At 39.1% G+C, this 25573-nt stretch overlaps 1 protein-coding gene across 4 annotated transcripts in view; it reads left to right on the top strand.

Moving 5' to 3' along the window:
- The window catches only part of NKAIN2 (sodium/potassium transporting ATPase interacting 2), a 558646-nt gene that overhangs the window by 472864 nt on the left and 60209 nt on the right, over positions 1 to 25573 (top strand). For all 4 annotated transcript variants that reach the window (XR_009744502.1, XR_009744501.1, XR_009744500.1 and 1 more), the window contains one exon: positions 5491 to 5691. Coding sequence is in view for 1 of the 4 variants with exons in the window: in XM_061460014.1 (XP_061315998.1) it covers positions 5491 to 5691 (201 nt within the window). In the remaining 3 variants the exon portion in view is untranslated. The remainder of the gene's footprint in view (positions 1 to 5490; positions 5692 to 25573) is intronic.

Genomic DNA, 25573 nt, shown 5'->3' with positions numbered 1-25573 from the left:
TGCAACAGGGTAAGAAAGATTAGGAATTTAAATATCCATGATCTGCACAAAATTGTACAATGATTATTTCCTGTATATAAAGTGTGGATTAAAAAGCAAAGGGTAACAAATAAATAAATAAATAAATAAGCTCTATTTTGAGTCTTCGGTGAGGGCAGGTTTTTTTCTTTAGACAGGAAAAGGTCTGCTTACATGAAGAAATGGTACTGCCTGGTGGGAGTTAGCTTTAGTGGAAAAGTGAGATAACAGAACCAAAAAAAAATGCCTGTACAGGCCTCTGTGCATCTGAGGCGCCGGGAACTACAAATGCTTTCAGACCCTGATCATTTTTTTATCACTGAAACCTTGTGTAATCATTCAGTCTCCAAGCAGCCTGTTCTTGTTAGTCTGAGTCTGAAAAATGAAACAAGTGGTTATATTGTTGTATTTGACAGAACTTGTTAAGAATTGGCAGGTTTGCACAGATTTCAGCAATTCCTAATTAGAAGAATGGAAGAAACTTATTTCCCATGATACAGCAAGCCACAACCATTGAAGTCAATGGTTTAATGGAATTTAATTTCCCAGAGTCTACAAGATCTCCTGGAATTTCAAAGAGGATCACCCTGAATAACTACTGCCTCCTTTTTTCTCTTGGCACTCTGTTTAGGATCAGCTTCTGTAAGCTGCACCCAACAAAATCCGTTGAAAGAGTAATGTATTGTTATTACTGCATATAGTATACTTACTAATATGTACTAGTAGTAATACATTATACGCAAAGCAATGTTCATTTTGAGCGCTGCTGTCCCACTGCTGCTTCTTAATGAAAGAAGATTGTATTACTTTCTAGCAGCTCTTGCAAAGCTTTCTGCTGTCATGTTCTGTCATCAGCTATCCTCAGTCAGAAAATGTCATGTACTGTGCAGTTAACCCCAGCAAAAATTTTTAACTACCATACTAAACACAGGCACAAAACCATCAGAGCTCAACACTTTTTACAAACTAAGCTAAAATCAAATTACAGACTTAATTTGAAAATGTCTCATCCTCTAATCTCTGAGATCTGAGCCTCTGAGACCTCCAAATTCTAGCCTTTGTCTAATCCACCAGTACTTCCCCTGACTACTTAACAGCACATCTTAAGAATGTCAACAAAGATGTCCTGCTAAGTATTTTCCTCTGGTAGTTTGGGTTTGGTTGGGGTTTTTTTTCACCTCCTTGATGAATAGCAAAATCTACTTTAATGCACCAATTTTCATTAACAGGCTTTACAAATACCAGCAGGATTTACAAAAGCAGCACAGTGATCATCAGTAAAGCTCATACAGATGTATTTCTGTGTCCATGAAGAAGCAGCTGTTTATTGAATTTAGGATAATGAAATCATCCTCTACATACAGACTGAACAACACTGCATCGGCATGCCCAGTGTGTATCAACAGTTCTTGTTAGGTTTCGTAGCTTCAAGGATTATCAGACCATTTCTCTTCATTTCCCTGAACAATATTTTGAGCCACAGATGTTGGAAAGAAAACAGACGGCAAATACACTGGAGAGTACAACAAATCCCCAGCTTCCAGTATAGGCTTTGTCTATGTCCACTAAAACTGTATTCAAACAATGAACAAAATAAATAGCAAGCAGAGCTCTAAATGCTTTCAGTTTAAGAGATGTTAAAGCTAGCTACATTATCCGCTCCTCGGCTTCTACATTTCTGCAAGGAGATTCAAGTTCTAACAGTTTTCTCACTATGATGTCAAACTTTTCTGTAAGTTGGGTGACCACTACAAAGCAATAGGAACTTCTCTGCTAATATGGTTGCATACAGGGGCGCATGGTTTGAAGGTTAAAGGCAAGTTCAAAGCCCATAACGATTTATAGCTGAGACGATTTAACTGTGCAGCAGCTGACTTTGAGGTGAACAGGCTCCTCCTGTATTTTTTCGTGTCCCATCTATTTCTGGATTATAATTTAGTGTCTAAATTACATGTTGACTTGTCAGAATCTGATTTCATTATTATTCTTATTCCAGCTGAGATCTGAAGGGGGCCTACAAAGGTGCTGGAGAGGGACTCTGATCATCAAGACACTGTAGCAACAGGACAAGGGGTAATGGGTTTAAACTTAAACAGGGAAGTTCAGGTTAAATATAAGGAAGAAGTTCTTTACTGTGAGGGTGGTGAGGCACTGGAATGAATTGCCCAGAGAAGTGGTAAATGCTTCATCCCTGGCAGTGGCAAGGCCAGGTTGGATGGAGCCTTGGGCAACATGGTCTAGTGTGAGGTTGGAACTAGATGATCTTGAGGTCCTTTCCAACCCTAACTATTCTATGATTCAATGATCCCTAACCTTATCATAACCAGATTTCATATCTGCTTAATGTTTTGCTTTCTGAAGTTCACCGGTTTTTAACTGGTTCAATATGTGATAGCTACACTTCTTGAAAGCCTTCTCAACCACATTATTCACAGTTTAAGATGGAATTTATTTTGGTTTACTATTTGGTTTACTATTGTAAAAGAAAGAATGTAACCTTTCCGTGACAGGTATCAGGTCTATTTTATAAGCACAAGAAGCAACACAGCAGTTCACTAATTACTTGGAGGTAGAAATAGGATATAGATGTGATAAAGTCCTATAAGTTTTTACTGGTAAACACTAAAAGACTATTCCTTAACAAAAGAAGATTAGTCTTAATCACAGCATTCAACTTAACTGCCTAAAGATGATTTGAGGGCAAGGGAATTTTCTAAATGTAACGAATCATTTCAGAAAATCATCTGGGATTAATTCAGGGATGGAAGAAAGATGGACTTTATAAAGTTTTATCTACATACGTAATTATAAATATTTTAATGTGTGATTATATTTCCTGAGTAACTTGGGAATTAACTTGTGCTTCTAACCTGTAAACTTTTGGATTACTGCGCCCTTTGAAAGCAAACTGGCTATAGAGCAATGATGTTCTAACCACAGAACCCAGTTTTGATTTTTATATTTAGCTCCTCCTGATCCATTTTAACTTCATCTGACAGATACATAACAAATACTCAGTTCCTGCAAGCCAGTTTATCCCTTTGCTTCTCAAGGAATACATTTTTCATCCCTTGTCTGCACTTCATAAAATATTTTTAGTCCATCATGATTCTTCTGAAGGTATTGCAAATACTAAAATAAAGTCAGACAATAAGTCCTATTCGTTCATACTGCATCTCTGATAAGAGACAAGAGGTTAAGAATTTCCCATGGTAACTAGAATGACTTAAAGGTCTTCTGACAATAACATGATGGATTCCAATTTTAGTCATTCAGGAATAAATTTACTCCAAAGATAACTTACTTCAACTTCTTACACTAGGTGAGAAGGCCAGTGTGCTACTGAGGGGCCATAACAGCCCTGACTCCAGAAAGAAGAATAGTATTCTGGCTGGGATGTGGTAAAAATGCCCATTTCCAAAAGCATCTGGCAGATACTTTCCAGTGTCTGCAGCTTTGGTATGGAGGGGTCCAGAGAAAGGAAAATTTTGCTGCGTGTGAAGACTTACAGCCATAGTAAATGTATCCATTCTGGGGGAAAACTGCGTAGTTTATACAAATGTTCACTGTTGCTTTGATCACCTCCATAGAATCATAGAATTGTAGAATGGTTAGGGTGGGAAAGGACCTTAGATCATTTAGTTCCAAATCACCTGCCGCAGGCAGGGACACCTTCTACTAGACCACATCACCCAAGGCTCTGTCCAACCTGGCCTTAGACACTGCCAGGGATGGAGCATTTATCACTTCTCTGGGCAACCTGTTCCAGTGCCTCACCACCCTCACAGTAAAGAATTTCTTCCTTATATCTAACCTGAACTTTCCCTGTTTAAATTTAAACCTATTACCCCTTGTCCTATTGCTGCAGTATCTGATCAAGAGTCCCTTTTTCAAATGCTTGAAGTTAGTTGCATGATTAAATTCATGTGAAGCTTCATACATTTTCTTATTGTTTGCTGGACCGGGCTGTTGTGAGAATGTAGGGTAATTATTCATCACAAAAATATTTATGAACCTTCCAGACACCTGTCAGCTGGGTGTGTTTATACAGGATAGGAATTTATTTTTTTTAAATGTACAAAATTTCTGCACTTTTAAAGAAGAGCTGCAACTTAAAAAACTTTCAACTGCACTAATGTTGAGTGCAACCACAAATCAATTGACCTGTCAGTCATGACATTATCCAAAACCTCTCTGGATGGAGTTGCCTTTGCATGAGTTAGAGCAAAAAAAGGAAAATAAGTGGGACTGAATAAAAGACAATTTTTGAAGGAAGGAAAATGTGTATACAATGTATCTGCTACAGAATGATATTCTATTCCTTTTGGCATGGTAAACCTAATTAAATAATTACATTCTAAAATCTTTATGAGAATCTTAATTATTAATGTCATCAACAGACTGAAAAAATGTAGGTTAGGTGCGGGGAGAACTTGGCTTTGTAAAGACATTACTTAAAAGCAATTTTTTTGCATAACTGAGCACATGTGCACACAGACCAGATACTCACGCTTTACAATGAGGTTAAACTTGCAAATTATTTATAAAGGGTTGGTAAACTCCGTAAGCTATTACAGAATCCACAAAGTACATAGTTTTGTTATAACTATGTAAAATACCCTCAAGTAATGTTCAACCAAGTATAATTTATGAAAGTCATATATGTAGTATTGTTTATGATGTATATTAATCATTTAGTAATCCTTTATGAACTATTTATGAATTCAATCTAAATGGAAAGCAAGCCTGACTAGTTACTCCATTGCACTAGCTGCACTGGAGTTAAAGGTTGCAGGTCTCTGCCACTCCTTTTTAACAAGCTAATCAGTCTTTAGACATGGCAGCATTCACTAGCTATTTCCTTAAAGACTCCTAGGGAGTTAGAAATCTGAAAGAGGCATTACAAAGAGGTTTCACTTGTAAGCATATGTACAGAATACTTCTTTTGCATCTTCTCCAGTATTTCAGTATAGTTACCACAGGTCTGCTTCACAGCATCCGTGAGATAAAACTCCTTAAAGATACGTGTCAAAGTCTATGAAGTCTTGGATCCTGAGGACTGTTGTGTAATTTGTTTCATCAGACCACCAAAATATTGGCCATATTTCTAGGTACTGAGCAAAGGACAGTTGCTGTGCACGTCCATCAGTCCTTATAGTTTCCTCAGGAAAATGGGCAATGTAACAGAAATGACTGATACAGTCTAGGCTATCATAACGTCTGGGAACAGATCACAGGACTCATAGAATGGTTTGGGTTGGAAGGAACCTAGATTCTGGCTTGCAGGATAATTCTGCTCCAAAGCAATTCCACCTGCCAAAGTACAGCAACTTGTGCTTGCTGCAGTCAAGATCCGCTTTCATGTGACAGTGCAGTTTTATCACTGCTTTTGGCTTCTTAATGCATCCTGTGAAATCTCTTGATGCCTGAGTACCATCCCAGTACATTAATTCTTCACTTGTTCTTTTGCAGGAAACAGATCTCATTCTGACCTTTAATATCTCAATGCATCGTTCTTGGTGGATGGAGAACGGGCCAGGCTGCACCGTGACCTCAGTAACCCCAGCACCAGACTGGGCACCAGAGGATCATCGATATATCACTGTCTCGGGGTGTCTTCTTGAATATCAGTACATAGAAGTGGCTCACAGTTCTCTTCAGATCTTCCTTGCAGTAAGTGTTTACTTACTTTACTTAGCTTCAGTTTCACCACGTTTTCTAGATTTCTTCTTGCAGAACATCATTACCAAAGTATTGTGGCATTCATTCACAAACCCTGGCTCTGAGTTAGTTTTGTTACGAAATTCAGCTAGTTTAAGACACTGGTACACGAAAAGCTCCAACATAGATGTTTCATAGAATCATAGAATCATAGAATCATAGAATAGTTAGGGTTGGAAAGAACCTTAAGATCATCTAGTTCCAACCCCCCTGCTGTGGGCAGGGACACCTCACACTAAACCATATCACCCAAAGGCCTGTCCAACCTGACCTTGAACACTGCCAGGGATGGAGCATTCACAACCTCCCTGGGCAACCTATTCCAGTGCCTCACCACCCTAACAGGAAAGAATTTCCTTCTTATATCCAATCTAAACTTCCCCTGTTTAAGTTTGAACCTATTACCCCTTGTCCTGTCACTACAGTCTCTAATGAAGAGTCCCTCCGCAGCATCCCTATAGGCCCCCTTCAGGTACTGGAAGGCTGCTATGAGGTCTCCACGCAGCCTTCTCTTCTCCAGGATGAACAGCCCCAACTTTCTCAGCCTGTCTTCATACGGGAGGTGCTCCAGTCCCCTGATCATCCTCGTGGCCCTCCTCTGGACTTGTTCCAACAGTTCCATGTCCTTTTTATGTTGAAGACACCAGAACTGCACACAATACTCCAGGTGAGGTCTCACAAGAGCAGAGTAGAGGGGCAGGATCACCTCCTTCGACCTGCTGGTCACACTCCTTTTGATGCAGCCCAGGATACGGTTGGCTTTCTGGGTTGCGAGCGCACACTGAAGCCGGCTCATGTTCATTTTCCCATCAACCACCACCCCCAAGTCCTTCTCCACAGGGCTGCTCTGAATCTCTTCTCTGCCCAACCTGTAGCTTGTTGTTCTTAGAACTGCTGACATGACACACTTTTATTCCTGACCTCCATTTGACCATTGACAATGCCACAAATCATTTATACCAGGTTACATTCAAATTACACTATGGCATATCAGTTGTGACTTAAGTTACAGGTGTTGCTGTGAAAGCCAAATTGAATAAAAAAAGAAAAGCCAAAATGAAGGAGTAAGTTTCAAAAGATGAAATAGATTCACTGATCAGTTCACACAACCCAAAACTGATCCATTTGAATTTACTGGAGGAAAATGGGAAGGTTTCTTTCCAAATGAACAAAATGTACTTGTATGAAAATCAAAATCAGAAATCTTTATATTAGGAGCATAAGAAACCACTGTTACATTCAGAAAAATTATAATTAATGAAAGCAGCTTGTTTGGGGGAAAATTGATAGGTTTTTTCAACTAATTTTGCTTTGTGTTATCTCTGACGTAGGTGAAAAGATGACTTAACTGAATTACTGTAGGTATAAATTTGGAGCAGTGCCTCCAGGGATGGAGATTCCACCACTTGCTGGGCAACCTATTCTAGTACTTGATAATCCTTAGAAATTATTACAACTATCCAATCTAAAGCCTCCCCTGGCACAACTTGAAGCCATTTCCTCTTGTCCTATCACTTGTTACTGGGCAAAAGAGCCCAACACCCACCTGGCTACAACCTCCTTTCAGGTAGTTGTAGAGAGCAGTCAGGTCTCCCTGAGCATCCTTTTCTCCAGCCCTTGGAGACATAAGACTTAGGCTCCAGACCTCTCACCAGCTTCATGTCCTTCTCTGCACCTGTTCCAGCACCAAAATGTTTTTCTTGCAGTGAGGAGCCCAGAACTGAACACAGGATTTGTGCTGCAGCCTTACCAGAGCCAGGTACAGGGGGATGATCGCTGCCCTGGCCCTGCTGGCTGCACTGTTGCTGATACAGGCCAGGGTGCTGCTGGCCTTCTTGGCTGCCTGGGCACAAGATGGATCATGTTCAGCCGGGTGCTGACCAACATCTGCAAGTCCTTTTCTGCTGAACAGCTTTCCAGCCACTCTTCCCCAAGCCTAGAGCATTGTGTGGGGTTGTTGTGGCCCAAGGGCAGGACACCGCACTTTGCCTTGTTGAACTTCATGCCACTGGCTACAGCACATCAATGCAGCCTGTACAGATCAGTCTGCAGAGCCTTTCTATCCTCAAGTCCTCCAAAGGAGCTATCCAAGCTTATTTTTTTTTAACCTTTTTTTTTTTTTTAATGTAATGAATGATGAACAAGAAACTCAAAGCTCAGTTGTGTTCCTGATGCAATGTTTTTTGTGTGCATACAGAGCTGTGTTTCTAGATAAGGTCATTCTTTGCAAGCTAGGGGAATGGTTCAGAATAACAAACTACTGGTAATCCACTAGCTGTAGCTGGCTACAGCTGGATTTATATTTCCAGTCATGTTATTGCGAAGGTAATTATCATAAGTAAAGAGCTACACAGTGTAATTGTCAGCCAGTTTTACAAACCTCATGCTTGCAACTTGACACCATTTTCACATTTCCAATTGTAAGCATGGGGTTCTTTTTCTAATAGAAATTCTAGCATAAATTCACTATCATAGTAAATCTGGTGAAGAACAGAGAAATTACCTTGTACTGTGCAGAGACATATAACACAAATTTAGAAGAGCAGATATTGCTAGGTTTTCAGTAAACTAGCTTTCGACAAACCTAAGCTTTAGATCAGATTTATCTCCAGTTAATAGAAAGAAATTAAACTATCCTTTTAATTTTCTTTTATGGACACTCAAGTGGATCTTGCACTTTAACTGTAAAACATCAACCTACAAAATGGTTACTTGCTTTCTGTTTGTATTTCTCTATGTTTGTGACAATGATCAAGCTGATGTTGATCTTGGCTTTTTCATGAGTGGTAACATTGCAGCATGTTTTTAAGGATGTTTTCTACTGCCTGTAATAAAAAGTTACAAAGACATTCAGCTTCATTGAGGACCACTTATATCAGTCTTTGAAAACATTATACTGAGTGCATTTTGTACAGCTTGCCAGCAAGCTCACAAGGAATACAGCTACAGAAGCTTGGGCTTCACATAGATGTGGTGTTTGCAGTGGATTACTTAATGGAAAGAATATGACAGCTAAGATAAAACCTATAAACGCCCCATATTTTATACTTTCTAAAATGCAAGTCTCAGGGTGGGCTGTGGAATGTTTCAGGATTGCAGACACTCTGCTAAGGAGGTATGGAATACTCATAGTTTCCAAGAGACCTCATCTCTCCAAAGGAACGTGTCCGAGAACCTAACAGCACCAGATTGTGAACTATACAAATACCGCTGCTAATTTTGTGCAAATCAACAAAGATTTTAGGGTTTTAAGAGTAACATTTTGGAGAATTTTAATTTCTTCTACTGCTTAAACAAAGTATAAATTAAAGCAACTGGAAGGTTAGATGATCCGGAAGGTTAGATGATCCCAAAGGTCAGAAGAGTCCCCAGTGTGCAGAGTGGTGCTGTTCATTGCATAATACTGGCCTTAGAGGCTAAAGCAGATGTGATGATGCACAGATATTTTGACACCTTCTCCTGAGCAGTGGATTTTGCTCAGGATAAAGAAACAGCTGGAATAAATTGCTAGTTTAGCTCACACTGAAGAAGTAACAGAAAATTCAGTTTGATGGTCTCTATACTTTCACCAGCTGAATGATCCTGGTTTAGAAAATCTTTGAAATGGGCAAAAATTATTTGAGAACTAATATGTGCAAGAAAACTCTCTGATAAAACAAGGATTATCCCAATTTGGGTATTTAGCATTTATGTATGCAAAACAGGATCAGAATAACCCACAGTGACAATAGGCTCTGCAACACAGCCACAACTGCTCCTTTGTCACATAACACAGAGCACTTAGCACACTGGGTGATGCTGGTGGAAGACTACAGACTCTAAACCCTATCAGTAAATCAATCCTTGTATCAGTGATAGAAAAGAATTATCATATAATGCACATTTATGTCTGTCTTGCAGCCATTCGCCTGTCTGCATATTACTTCATACTCAGTTGACATCTGATTTTTTCATGTTTATGAAATTTTGAAGTTTCCACTGATATTTCACTCAATTGCTGTGATAGCTGCCTCTCTGAATCATAGAATCAACTAGGTTGGAAATGACCTCTAAGATCATGAAGTCCAACCGTTACCACAGGACTGCCAAGACCACCACTAAACCATATCACTGAGGGCCTCATCTACATGGGTTTTGAACACTTCCAGGGACAGTGATTCCACCACTTCCCTGGGAAGCCTGTTCCAATGCCTGATTACCCTCTCTGTGAAGAAATTTTTCCTAATATCCAGTCTAAACCTTCCCTAGCATAGCTTGAAGTCATTACCTCTTGTCCTATTATCACTTGTTACTTGGGAGAGGAGACCTACCCCCACCTCGCTACAACCTCCTTTCAGGTAGTTGTAGAGACTGAGAGGGTCCCCTCCACTTCTGAGCCTCCTATTCTCCAGAATTAGTACACCACTAAAATTTCAGTGCCACACACCATGCTTGTCAGTTTTCACTATGTGCTCCATACTGATACCTTCCATTTCATTTTTTTGAGATTGAGCCACATTGCTATTACTAGATCTCTACATCTTACCATCTTCTTCCAGCAAGTTAAAAGAGAGAGAGAGGTTCAGGGTGAAGAATGGAGAATGCAAGCAAGGGGAATGTATTTCATTTTTAAGTGCAGCTTTGCAGCCTGCAGTGCTGCAAAATAAACACATTTTTAGGGCACCACCTGCAGCACACAGCTGTATGGGACTGTGTGAACTGCTAAGGGTGTGATTTGTTCTGCTTTGTGTGAAACCCTAGGGTCTCAGAAAACATGTTGGGAAGGCATTTCTGTGGCACAACTCCCTGCTTCCCTGCCCTCTCCAATTCTTGGTGAATATTATAGCTGAATCTGTAAAGGTGAGATCTTAATCTTCATTGCACTTTGACAGCAACAGTAATTTATTGAATACTATGATGATACATAGAGAAAGAACTGGCCACAGATAATTCACTTGTTTTGGGGCACAAAGATAACCCTCAGTTCAGCCTGTGCTTATGTACTGAGCAAAGCTCTCTCCCAGAAAAGTTCCCTTTACAGAGCACCTGAATCATCCAATGGTCTCTGCAAGGCCCACATCTCTTCTGCCTGTCCTTGGTGCCTACATACTACCAAAATGAACTGGTCTGGTGATGGCATGACATGGATACCCATATGCTCCATACATTTAAGTGCCATGTGCTTAATGGTTATTAGTTCTTGCTGCTTACATCAGAAAAGTTATTTCATTTTCTGGATTCTTGGTTATCAAGGGTAGATACATTTGAATTACTGATCTCTAGAGAGAATTGTTCCAGGTAAAGAATGAGGCCAGCGGTACTAATGATTTGCTACTGGTTTGTGAAATCTGAGTTGTATTCTGTATAATATTTACAAAGTGGAGGATGAATGAAAGTTCCCACCCACCCCTAAATGATAGGCGGTACAGATGCCACTTCACCATGAGAAGAGCAGTGTCTGGGAGGGACACATTGCAGGTCATACACCCCTGCTAACCTTGTCATGCAATGTCAGGGCTTAAGGTGTTGGTTGGCTCTATGTATGAATAGTATATGCATCCCATCTTTTTGATCACATAGCTAAAAATGAGTCACAAGCTTGCAGTTTCACAGGCACACCCATCGATGTCTGATTCTAGCTACAGATCCTCTGTACAATTTTCTTCATTTGCACTCTTTATTGAACTCTTGTCTTACAACAGAAGATGGAAATCTTTTCAGTTCAGGTCCTGAGCTTTAGTTTAGGTCAGTGGATTGTGTTTCCAGGTCTACCACAATGCCTTGGGAAAGTCGTCTCTGTGCCTCTTCCTAAGCAGAGAGGAAAACATACCTAAATTTTTCACATTCAGTTTAGAAGACACTGTACCATTTGCATAGATAGGGATCTCTTGGATCTCTCAAAAAGCCCTAAATGTGGATTGCACCCAGTACAATAAGGCCTTTGTGTGGTACAAGGAAATTATAATAACGGTAATTGTATTTCATACAGATTTTCTATATCTTTCTTCTGCCCATGTTTTACTCTTTGATTATGCATGACCTGCACTCCCACAAGGCTGTTCGTGCAAAAGTCAACAAATCAAAATCCATTTGTAGATCAAAACTCTGAAAATATGCAAATAAAAGATCAGCCTTGGAGATAAGTGTGACAGAATTACATATCTCTTTGCCAACACAGGATTAAAAGTATTTATTATCCTTGTCTTTTACTACTCACACACTCAAAAGTCTATTGATTTTGGGGGAACTAAGTGCATAATACATAAAAGTATTGACCATTTTCATAGTGATCCTGTCCACTGACTTTTACGTGCTGTATATTAGTCTGTATCCTTTTTGCTCCTTCCTGTATTTATACTTGAGTATACACTTCATGCAATCATTAAGATTATTATTTCATGCTTTAGAATTCATAAAATTGTACATATGTAATGTATACATATATATAATTATACATCCATACTAGTTACAGTTTGGGATTCTGCAAAGTCTGGGGCATGCCTTCAAGTTCTGATGCTGTTAGATTGGTTTAAAACATCATGAAGTATAACTGTGTTATCAAAAGCAATAATACAGCTATACAGTTAGGATGCCAGCTTCAAAATCTCTGCCTTGTTGCAGACTTGCAATATGACCTTTGGCAGGGTGCTTAATTTATTCCCATTATTGTCTGTGCTGTACAAACAATGGTTCTTAAATATTTCAGAAAGATGTTGCCAGGATAATTCTTCTGAACATTGTCAGGTAATCAAATATTACAGAAAGGTGGTCTGTGTATGTATTTAAGCACTTAGAACAGTGGAATACCATTAATGTTACCTGCTTTTCTCAAAGATTGATAATAACTAGAATAAAATTTCTTAAAATCCTGAATGTTAGCATTGCACAGGTGACAAAATAATCTCATGCCCTTGTAGAGAGATGGGAGCAGTGAGTAACAGTGTACTCTCATAGAAATTTCTTTAGTGGGATGTGTATCTGTGCTTTACACCCATATGCTCAAATATGTTTCTGATAGTATACCAGTTAAAAGCCACACACAGTGCTGAGGACAGCAAAGCACTGCTGCAAAGTAGTAGACAGCTGCAAAGAAGCAATTCTTATCCAAAAGAACTAACCGTCAAAGTACAAAACAAGCCAGTGAACCTATAAGGACAGAAAAGAGAGGAAAGTCAGGGAAACAGAGAGGGAATACTAGTTTGCAGTTTCATTGCACCTCTTGTTGGACCATTGTCAGCTTTTTTGTAGGCATGATAAAAAAGCCCTAAAAAGAGCTATGAAACATAATTATCAGTAAACTTTGCGTTATCTGGGGGAAAATTCCCCTAAAAGGCAGCAAAAAGGAAAATGTGTGAAAATTTGAAATTTATTAACTGGCTGACAACAAGCTGGTGGCTCATCAGCAGTATACTCTCATCCTGACAGGAGGGGACAAGCCAGGTAGGACAAGCCACAGAGAGCCTTGCAGGTGGAGTAGTAGAATGTCCCTGGAAGAAACTAAAGAGAAGAAATGGAGGCATAAACCAAGCTGTGGAAAATCATCTCTATTGTAGCCTTCTGGATGGGTGCAGGCTAGACTGAGGCATTGGTCAGGTGCAAGGAGAAGACTTGGCACACGTAGAGGCAGGATGTTCCTCTGGAGCTGAGATTCACTAAGTGGGAGATCACGAGGGAATCAGGAGGACAGCAGAGGTTAAAGAAATAGATAGCTTGTAAAATTCCTGCATTTCAAGGAGGAAAGGTAAACAAGCATTCTGCAAAGGAAAAGAATGCATGATACCTATTTTTTTCTATTTCTTTCCTTAAATTAAAAAAAAATAAAGAAAGAAATTGGAAAGGTGTTCACGAGACCTGAGCAGAGAATAAGACCAGCAGTTCCTTCAGACACAGCAGCAAATGACAGGAGATGGACTAGAAGAACCTGGCAGCGGGTGTAAAACATGTAGGTGTATCAGCAAGACAGCATGCATGAGAGGAGGGGAAAAAGAGTGAGGGCAGGGGAGATGAGGGAGGGAGGCATTCATAGGAATGCCTGAAAAATAAAAGCTGCCCAACTAATGATGTCATTGGAGTGAGACAAACAGCAAAAGCGTGTTTCAGTGAGTCTCAAAATATGCATGAGTGGAATCAAACAAACATAAGTTGGTCCTGGCTTGTCCAGGTTGAAACGCTAAAAATAAATAGGCAGGTCCCTTTGTTAGAGCTACAAAATCTTAGGGCAAGGATCAATCTAAGAATTTGTATGGTATTAAAGGTCTTCACTGAGTTCAGATGGATAAGACTCATCTTTAAGAAGTGCCATTGGTCAGTGTAGGCTTTGGGTTCCACTAATAAAGCAGCATATCCCATTCCTGTGCTCAAAGTACACAATACATACAATATCATAAGCCAGGGGAAAAAAAAATATATAATATATAAATATATATATAATATATAAATATATATATAAAGATCAGATCTACTTGCTGCTAATGCAAAAAACCAAAGCTCTTGAAAAATATCTGACCCTCAAGTGTAGTAGTGAAATAACACTGAATTCTTAATTTTCCAGTCCTCAGTTCCTTTGTGCTGACCAAAAGTGACACACAGTACATCTGTTTGCAGTAGTAAGCTTGATGCCACTTCCCGTTCTAGCAAACACAAAGGTCTTCAGTTGAGCAGGAATCACATCTTGCACATAAAAGCCTTCACTCAGATTTACCCTTGCGAATTTTGTTTCCCCACCTCCCCTTCAACGGCAGCCTCCAGCTCTTCCATGCACATACACTCATGCACATGCCTTGCACATCAGCTGCCTCCTCCTGTGCTAGTAGAGTGATCAGGATTTTTATATGTGAGAAAGGAAACAAGAGCTCCTGTAATCAAGTTTTGACTCCGTGAACCTAATGGGGAAAATAACATTATTTAATTAAGGTGGAGTTCCTTTCTAGGGCAACACAATGTTTGAAAGAAAATTGATTCTTAATGATATAGATTGGTACTTTAGAAAGACTGGTTTTTCACTGCAGGACTGGGCAAAATCAACACAATGGGAAGAGGGTATGAATCATTGTAAAGCGCTAATTTAATGACACTGTCGTGCCGTGTCAGCAGAGGAGCAACATCAGGTTCAGGCATCTTCGACATTGCCTCAGAGCACAGTATATTGCTGGCTTTCTGTTTGACAATAATGTTAGAGCATATGTCATTAGTGTTTTGAAGGATTACTGTAAGAAGATACTTATTTATGCCTACATGTGTTACCTGTTGTTGCTTCTATCAAATCTTAACTGCATTTCTTCACTGCTCCTTGCAGAAAACTGAATTGTACACATGAAAGCATAAACGTTTTTTTAATGAGCAGGGAGCTTTGTCAGTTGAATTGTACTCATTTGTTTCCCTAAAAGCTTCTCTTCTTAATGAAACAGGCTCACATAAAGCTAAGTTATATGATAATTGTCTGAAAACAAGTTTGTTCCAACTCAGTGGAGAGAATTTGGCTTTAAACAAGTTACCTGACAAAATGCACACAGGACTGTCTCTGAGAGATTTATTTCCCTGATGAAATGAAAGGCAACAGCACCTCAGCATGAGCTGAGACTGGAAGAAGCAGTCCTTCCTCTCACAGATCCTCTTGCACTAGCAAAAGCAAATAGTGAATGTGGTATTTTGGGAGGAATCAGAATTGTGATATCCATGAGCTGACCTCATTACTTTGAGGCCTGAGGGAAGTTCCCTGGGAATTTCTTTTGACCATCTCACATGTACTCCTTCACACACGGGGCTCTGATTCTAGCTCACCCTCTAGGGTAGAGAGTAACACGACACAGCAATGAGATTATGATTCCCCAGGTTCAGTGCCTCATGGCTGTCCTGGGGCTATGTAAAGCCGGTGGTGCTGTGCTGACTGGTGATGCTGGCTTGCTGACTTGCTTCCTCCCACAGCTGGGATTTAAATTATACCACAGTTCTGGTACTAACACATTCCTGTTACCATTTTTATAACAGGGTCATAGCTCAAGAGCTGCGTGTGAGCATTTTCCAGCTATGTGCAGGTCAGATGCCTTGGACTGGTGTCTTCTCACCTAGGTTTGGTGAGCCTCTGTAAGTTTTTTATGTCTTGAAGATATTCTAGAGAAAGATCTCTGTCCATTCGATTTTCTTTCTCTATAAATGAATTTGCATGGTAGAGAAACCTAATTACACGTGCTTTAGATGTAAGAATAATATTAGCAATAACAATAAACAGCACAAGCTTCTGTAATTCTAAGTATTCCATTGCAACGTGTAATTAAACAAAAAGCAATCCCTCTTCATATTGAAAATTCATAGTAAATTGGCAAAAAAATGCAGAAAAGGCCAGTACCGCAGCTGGCTTTCAGGTAAGCCTTTCAAATTTTGATTGAAACTTGCATAGTATTTTCTGTAGTATATTTCATGTTTCATTTTTGTGTGTCGTTAGCACAGCTTCCTGTGCAAAAGATGACCTAAGTACGTAAAACTATAGCCTTATCTATGAAAACTAATTTCTTAGTGCTTATGTAACATGCAAAACAATGTGGGCAATAGAAAGACCCTCTGTATACATGTCCTAAGGACTCTTTGCCCTCTGACTTATGCAGTGCTTCAATTCTAAGGACAGTAGAGTCCGATATAACTTTTTATCATAAATTTGCTGAAGCTTCCACCTGAAGTCCAGATTTTAAATGACAGGTAATATTCATTAGTGAAAAACATCATTGTTCCATCCAACTGAAGAAAAGGACTCTCCCTTGAAATCAGAGGTAACCTGCTCTTTGCACATATTCTCAGACAACATCAGCCAAGTTCACCACTTTTTTAATAGACGTTATATTCAGCACTGGTTGGACAGGAGGAGAGCACCACTTATGTGTTTGGGGGCTTTCAAGATGTGCTCCTGAGCAGCACCATTCACCTAAACTGCATCACTATTGAGATACCAGTTTTTCAGTACCTGGCTGCTTGAAACTGATTGACATAAAGTGATTCATGTTTTCAAAAGCAATGCAGCAGACTTTTTTCTGAGCAGGCAGCATTCTTGCAACTCTACCCTTGAGCTCTGCCAACTTAACCTCCATTCTGTTCTGAACATGGTAAAGAAAATAGCTATTTCTTAATGCATACAAATTAATAATGAAATGTTGGGAATTTTCCTCTGCTTTATTTTACTTTGGGATGTCTGAGTTTCCTGCAAACATAGTCCCCACCTGAAGCAAAAAAGCATCTGCAAAATCAGGAGTGTTTTTCTCTGGTCAAGATCATTGCCATAGATGGGAATTTGATGTTGACATGACAGAACTTATTGTTTCTTATATGTAGACATGATCAAGTAGTGACATCTGGAATCTACCCCAGAGGTTCAAGTCAGTAAAATATTAATAGCTGCCATTTGCAGTGAGGGGGGTGTAACAAGAGCACAGCTGAGAAATCTCATGCATATTTGCACCTATTCTTCTTCCTAATTAGTTTCCCCTTCCACATACTTTTCTCCTAAATGTTAGAAAAAAATAAACCTGGGGCTGAGGCAGAATCCTGTGTTTCCGATTTAGGTAAACTGCCATACAAACAGCCCTCATTTCTGTGAGTGCTTTATTGGGAAGTGGCTGCTGAGAAGGATTTGGATCCTCTGGTCCTCCTCACTCCCACCAAAAGCTGGGAGGAGTGCAGACTGACTGGACACAGGTGATACACGATGAAAACCAGGCAGAGAAATGAAGGTGATGCCTGGCAATCTCATCTGAAGCACTCATCATTTTACCAAGAGATTGACACGGCTTTCCTTAGTAATTGAATTCAGTGTATTCAGTCATGACAAGCAGGGAGAGCAGGTGGAAGAGAAGGACTGTCGAGCCTTGTTTCAGATAATCCTGTCCTTGCTATTCCTCTCATTCAGTGAGTAAGTATTAATAGTCATTTATGCATAAGAAGAAATAATAAGGTTTAATGAATCTCCAAAGATCAGCTACTTCATAAAAGCAAATGCCACACTTTATCAGTTAAAGGCCTCCAAGTCCGACATCAGCAGCAGAGGGAATTTTTAGTTTAGCACAAATTGCACCCAGTTTCAGTAAATTATCATAGAATGATTACTCGACTTTTATCCAGTCAATGTTATGTCTCCCTAGTGAACTGGTTTATTGTCAGTATGTCTGCTTCAAAACATGTCTTCCCTGGAAAGCACTCCTTCATTCAGCTTCTGCCGCTGGAAGCAGGCAACAGCTTGAAGCTAGCAGCTGCTCTTGAGCAAAGCAGGTAGAGATGCAGAAAGGCTGCTGAATCCATAACAATAAGCACATCATGACATAATTACAGTAAATCTCCAGAGTGGTCTGTACACAGAAAATGCCATATGTTTGGGGTAGAGGAATAGTGCACTAGTAAAACCGTAGTATAACATAAGCATTTTCTGTAGTAGTCCTGTTAGCATGAAATTGATTTTTTTTATCTCAAAAAATTAGCATTGGCAGGACAGAAGATAGAATTTGAATGATCGGTTAGTTAGACTTGGGGGACATAATATCCTGAAGGGCACGAACAGGTGATAGAAAGTTTTGGGGTGATTTTCCAATTCTAACTGTGCATAAACTAATAGCTGGTGCATCCATTTAACCTTTTTTTGATACCGTCTTCTTTCACTACTGCATGTAACAAAAATGTCTTCATTTGACTTTGAATAGCTTAATAGGATTTGCTGCTTCTGCAGCCTGCCTATACAAAACCGATTGTCAATATGGACAATACTTTGCAGTCTGTCAGGGAATAATAGACTGCTTTCTCCATCCCTGCTTTTAGGAAATGATGAAGTGTCCTAAAGATTCAGATACAAAAGGGAGAAGGGAGGGAAGTATTTTTTCTGTGTGAATCTGCTATGAACTGGTACTGCTAAATAGCCACTTGGCATTTGCTGTATCAGCTGGTGGTACTTGCCTCATTTTCAGGTGATTCTCCATTAGAGATGCCTGTAGCAATTTCACTTTGGGAGATACCAACTGTACAAAAGATATAACCCCGATACATTTCAAAGATTGCAGTGGACACTTGCAAACATTTTCTGTTACAAATTGTGTGAATTGATCTCATCTTCAAAAGCATTTATCTCCCAAATCATTGTTTTGTTCTCTGTCTGAACCTGCATTTTAGGTTTCAGTGGCTTTGTGTTTTGAAAAGATGTTTCTAAAATCACTGTGTCATAAGAAAAGGATTTTTCCTCCAGCTGTTAGCTCTTTCTTGCCATGATGATTGCTTCCTGCTGCAACAATCAGAATATAACAATGCAGCAAATTTTACAGGAGTGTAAACTGCATGAACTAAACAAACTGTTGTTTTCTAAAGTATTAGGTCCTTTCCTTTGCATATTTACACCTTTATGAGTTGTGAAACTGACTGACTGAAAGAGGTCAATGTCATTAACAATGATGACACTGGTTACACTGTAAAACATACATAAGCTGCAAATGTGCTTCATTGTCAGTGTCTGTTTGATCTTGGAAATAGTACTGCCAATGGGAGAATCACAGTGAAGAGCCTGAAAATTACCAGAAGTAGTAATCCTATGATTTTTAAATATTGCGGGCAAATAAAATCCCACCATGGTATATTGTATTCTCATCCTGAAATGCTGCTTTTGTATAGCTGCTCAGCTTCCTTAAACTTGCTGATTCATTTTAATCACAAAATAAAAAACAAAACCCTAGAACATGAGCAAGAAAAAGTTGTGGGGTTTTTTTGTTTCTCTGTGTGATTTTCCATGAACAAAAAAAAAAAAAAAAAGAAGAGAAAAAATCAGCAGATTGGCTTGAAAAGTCATACAAAGATATTACCCTTTTGAGTACTTGCTGGATATCACCTTGGATAGTGGGTGATGTATAAACTCAACTTGGATACTAATGAGAATTCGTGTATTCACAGAATAAAGAAATTAATCCCACCTATTTCCAGACAAGGGACAACCACAGATGACAATTGCCATCAGCGGACTGAATAGTGCTCTGCAATTGAGCAGTGTTTAATCCAGGGAGTTTGATCTCAGAACAGCTCTGAACTTTGGGCTGAACTTTGCAAAGGCGCCTTCCTCAGCTCTAACACACTTAAGAGCAACAGGCTTTCTTTGATCCACAGCTCCTTAGAGAGCTCGACTCAGTGCAGGAAGCTTTGAACAAGTCTCAGGGGGAATTTTGAAGAGGGTATGAAAAGCGTTTAGGCCATTAACTGCCTCATAGAGCGATTCAGTGGCATTTTTGAGTTAGCTTATGCAGCTGCATAGATCACTCCAGAGCTTTATGATTCTTCCTTTAATTTCAGGTGTTTAAACAACACATCACTGGAATTAAAAACTAGCACTTTCGCAAAAGACTATTTAAAGTTTTTTTCTGTCCCAGACTGCCAGCTGGAAAAGTGCAAGCAGTGTTTGGAGCCTCTAAACATACAGTAGGATCTAGAAGGATATAGTTGCCATATCAGAACCTTTAGCATCTAATAAACACTAGGTTCAAGTTTTGTGTCTTCTAAATACTGGATCAAGAGCTAAACTGCTGTAAGATTACAGAATGTTAACTCCTGGTTTCTGCACATGAACATAGAGATTAGCTTACTATCATATCAGAAAAGCTAGCTCTTTTTTAAAATTTTATTTTTGGTATCTTAGGGAGGCATTCAAGAGCTTACCATTGTTTTCCACTACTTACAATTACCTTCAAAAATCCATTTTTCAGATATTTTTCAAAATGGATTTTAGGCGTCTGTGATTATATATCAAGATCTTTTTTATACAAATCCCATCATTACTACTTTTTTATATGCAACAGTGAACAAACCAGAGACTCAGATGGTGAAATTCGGATTCAAATTTTTTTCAAAGATTGTCTGAGAGACATAAATTTCACATGAAAAAGACCTATCAACTGGAACTGGTAAATGTCTGAACTGTTACACCATTCATCATTCCTCTGTCTGGTTTACCTTAGTTCATTTCTTCCTCTTTCTTCTTCTAAATCAAAAGTTAGTACTGGTGTTGTTTGTTGCAGCTGTTATTTCTTGGTTGTTGATGCTGTTGTTGTAATTTGATTTTATAATGTATAATTACTGTCTCTTGATTCAATCACTTAGAGTATCAAATACTATTCAGGGTGAAATCAGAAACTAAGTATCATATGCTGCCACATTGTCTTTGTAGAACCGCCATCGTATACTATAAATGTATATTTGTTTACCAAAGCTACTTTAGCGTTCCAGATACATGAAATAGGATTTCTTAAACTTTACTCAGCTTCACATGAGTTACCAGAATACAGTGCATTTGTTTGATTTTTTTTTTTTTAACCCCATTTAACATAAATGTCACTTTCAACCTGTTAATATAAACTTGGGCATCATTCAGCCAGCCTCCACACATAAAGGCACTTTGGCTATACTTCATGCAATGTGGGCCTTTTGTTTGCTCTCCTTTACAAATTCCACACTAAAGCTACAGAGACAGACAGACTGTCATGGAAGAGTTACAGCAATTTGGAGCATGCATAGGGCTGGACTGTTTTCAATGTCATCTCAGTAATAATGCACCTGTGACTAAAGCAGGTGATTGGAAGTGGAGCGGATGCATACAGACAGATGGATTAAGACAATAGTAATTGTGCTTTCACTTGATTGTAATATTAACAGGCTCCAGGTGATTTCTATTTTTTACAGCACTGCTCATCTCAACAAATCACAGCAGGCTTGAAAGCAGACTAGAGATGCATCCTGCTTTTCACGCAAACCTGTTTTCAGCGTGAGCACTTAAGAGAGTTCTATCAAAAAGCAATTAGCTTCTGCAGTCTAGGGTGCCATTTGAAATATCTAGGCTCATGTGTTTCATCATAAAATTGACCTTTTTAATTTTTTATGCCTGAGATTCCCCACTAAAAGAGTAAGCATTAAAAAAATACAACCCTAGAGAAAACACTGAAGGCACATGTAGAATTTATTAAAGCATTTCTAGCCCTGAAGTGCAGCTGATAGCAGCTCCATCTGAATATAATAAATATGAAGTATGCAGTATTGTGTGCCTAATTTTTAAATAATTGGTGTCATTAGCTAGCATGATACTCATTACATAACAAGCATAGGAAAGCAATATGTGCTATATCTAAAGACTCATACTTTTCATCTAGTAATTGCATTTCCATTGCTTGTTGATACCTTTGAATAAGTGTGTATTAATTATCCTAATGTTTCAGAGTTTGTTTTGCTTTTTAGTAACATTGCGTATCTTGGGAGTATACTTTTTTGACAAAATTTTGCATCATTTTCATGTAATAGAGGCTTTTAAAAGGAAAGGAAAAGAGATACCTCTTCTGCCCAGACAACTTGAGTTGAAACGTTGCCAGCAAAAGTAATGTCTTCCCTCCATCTGTGGAACTCTCAAGTTTCCATGGAGACATTAGAGAGTTTCAGTAGTGCAAGAACACTCAAGAGTTAAAGTACAAATAAATGTTACGCATTAAGAATTTTTGACAAAAATTGACATAGTTTTAGACCAGGCCTTCAGTGCTTTTGCTCTAAAATTTAGTAGCAAGTTTCACTTGCATCTCTACTGCTTAGACAGAAAGAGGTCATGACAGCACTTTTAGCTGTGCTTGGAAGTGATTTAAAGTCAGCTAAGATTCTTGATGCTGGCATATATTCCTACTTAGGACCTAGTATTCAATATCTCTATAAAATGATCCTCTGCTGTAGCACAATTAAGGAAAGCAAATTTAGAAGGAAGCAAGAGCATACATATGACAACATACATGTATGTGTGTGTGGTTTATCTATATAATGATTTAATAAAGCTTAACTTGGCTAACTGCCTCACAGTCACAGTATTTCTTAGAAATGAATGAGACAGAATTCACAGAAGTCTATATAGAAGAGATCTTCAGCTAATGTGCTGTAGAACATAAAAATGACATGTAAAGAAGTTGTCAGGATTTACGGATTGTGTCACTTATTAGGCTGTATTCAGCTTCAGACCCAGCCTGTCCTGTCTGGATAATCAGTTGCAGAAATTCAGCAAAGACGTTGTTACACGGTCATTATATAAACATCACAATAACTCTGTGGTCCATCAACATCAAAACCCTATCTCTGACACTGTCAATGAACAATGTTTCAGAAGAAACCATAAGGTAACTTAATTCCTATAGTGAATTAACGGGATAATATTGCACTCTGATCTGATTTATGACACTATTTCATTAAGGCTCAAAGACAGGCCATTCTTTTAGACTGCACCAAATCGCCTTATTTTCTTGGAGGAAAAAAATAAAATCCACAAGTAAAACTATCTATCCTGTGCCATTCAATCTCTTCAAATTCCCCTCCCTTTCTCTTCTGAAACGTCTTCATGCAGCACACTAGGTCACTTTTCTTTCTTCCTCTCCTCACTGTGGATGCTCCAACTCATTAAATTGAATGGCCTCTTTCTCTTTATATCATTTCCCAAGAGCCCAGTTTTACATTTTTAAAACTGGTTTATACTTACAACTTTATTTCTATAGCCTTTCTCTTGTTTTCCTTGCTCTTCCTGCCAAATGGTGTTCTTTTTCTTGCTCCCTCATTTTTGATGTTTGCTGAATCATCCTGAAGCCTCTGGTTTGCCTTAAAACTTTTCAAACATTTGAATTTATGTAAACAACTCTGACTATGATCACCTTAACCTTTTTTTCAGGTTGTTTTTCTTTCTTGTGACTTGCAATTTGTTTTCTAACAACTCCTCCTCAAAATAGCAACTTTTCTTGGTTCCAGAATCCTCCTTGAAACTCTCTGTTGCCTTGTTCTCATGGCCAATATCTCTTCGTCGTTTTTGCCCCATGCTGTCTTTATTGTTTATGTTTGCCTTGTGTTATTGAGACACTAAGTCCTTCAAGGCACAGGATGTCAGTTTATCTATGTTTGTAATACACTGTGTGAAATTATTGCCCTCTGTAAAGTAATAGTGAAGCACAGTTATTTGACTGATAAATCAATTTGAAGGAAAGCTTCCAATGATCAATGAATCTGTCATATCAACTAGGACACCACTAACTGTTTTTTGAGGTACTGACAAAAACTGCAGTTGTTAATTATACCAGCCATAGCCTGCTTAATGCTCATGCAAAGTTTTACTATCATTGCAATGGTAAGGAGTCTCTGAAAATTACTTCCTTCCCCTCGCAATACCTGCTGTAATAAGAAATTTTGTGTTCTGAATTTTGCTTGTTAAAGAGTTATTTAAGCTTAAGCTCCCTCAGGCCACACAGTGAGGAGAAGGAGCAAGAGCAGGCATGGAGGACTGAAGCAACCAGCAAAGAAAACACTGTACTTAGAAAACTAATTTTCCTCTAAGTATGGTAGATTGCAGCTCCCTGAAGCAGAGACCTTGCTTTCAAGAAACCCATTTCTGGCAGATTGCAGAGGTTATTCCGCTTTGTTTTTCCAGTATCAGATGGGAGATGGGAATGCTAGACCCTCTCTCAGGGGGCTGGCAGCTTCACAAGAAAACAGATGGGACCTGACAGGCTATTTCCAGGAGATGGAGTCTCTGAAGCAGGAAGCAGGGATGCCTGAATGACTATGGGGAAAGCTCCTGCTTTTGAACTGGGTGAATCAAGTACTCTTTTGACAGGAGGCAGCATCCTTTCACAGACTACCAACTATCCTGTTTGTTATGTGACAGTCTCATCAGTCAAAGGTTGTAGTATGAATTGTGAAATATTTGGCTAATTTTTGATCTGTGCAACACACGCTGCCTGTACTTGGTTTTGACAAGAACTATTTGTTTTGCTTTGTCAGTATGTGCCTCTCCCTTAATCTCCAGTCTGCATCATATAAAAGACCCACCTCAGATCACATCATAACTCCTCACCCTGTGCCGTCATTCAAGTTTCAGCCACAAAGTGAGCCATGCCACTTTTTGCTATTTCTTACAAATCCTTTAAAATTAAAAAGAAATTATTTTCTGAAAATACTTGAAATTTAAAGAGAGGTCTGCTCATGACAGCCTTTGAAATTCTATTTTCTCATCTTGAAAATGTAATTGAGTGTTTGCAGAAGCTGCATGCTGCTTCTGTCAGAAAAAGGCTGTCCCCAAGGAGTTAGCTCTATGCTTCACAGGCATGCAAGCAGATACTCTTCTTCACCAGCTGCAGGAAAGTGTGCCAGCTTTTTAGCCATTGATGAGAATAAGCTTCTGCAGGAAAAAGAAATAAAAAAGGCTGAATGAAAAGAGCTTATATGTACGTCCTGATCCAGTCTGCTAAGGTGCTAAGCTTTTAGTTATTGGGGAAAAATAGAAAGATACTCCAGAGGGCTGTTCAGCTCTTAGATACTCTTTCTACTTAACACAGAGATGTACCAAAAATGCCGATATAGGTTTGGATCATGGTTTGTGTGCAAAACAATGTTTATGGGCTCTTTCTCAGTGCAGAACAGGACCTCTGAACAGAAATTGAGGTCTCCTATAAAAAGGGTATGTGAAAATCCACATAATAACCAGTGCTCATTTCGAACAATTGTCTTGGAGCAGATGCTTCCCATCCTTGAAAAAAGGGAGATGTCTGTAACACCTCACAAACACAGAAGGCAGGAATTTAAACGTGGCCTGAAGCCAAGTGTCAAAAGTTATAGCAGGGGCTTAATAATCATGAGTCCATGCAGTGACTCTGCAGCTTTAAGTCTCCTCCGGTCTTCCTGCTCCTGGGCTGTGGCAGGCACTGATGTGACCCATGCTGAGTCACTGCTTGATACTATGAGTGCCTCTGAGAGTTGGTCTATGAATGCAACACTTGCAGCTCCATTTCCCATGCTCTCATTTACATCTAGGGCATTCTTAGAAAGCAACTTTACTATTGCACTT

This window comes from Pezoporus flaviventris, unplaced genomic scaffold (assembly GCF_033815535.1).
Source record: "Pezoporus flaviventris isolate CSIRO_AGI_PZ_B2104156 unplaced genomic scaffold, CSIRO_AGI_Pfla_v1 ptg000031l, whole genome shotgun sequence".
In the NCBI taxonomy this organism is placed as follows: Eukaryota; Metazoa; Chordata; class Aves; order Psittaciformes; family Psittacidae; genus Pezoporus; species Pezoporus flaviventris.
Note: the sequence above shows the minus strand (reverse complement) of the source record. Positions and strands in the feature narration are given on the sequence as shown.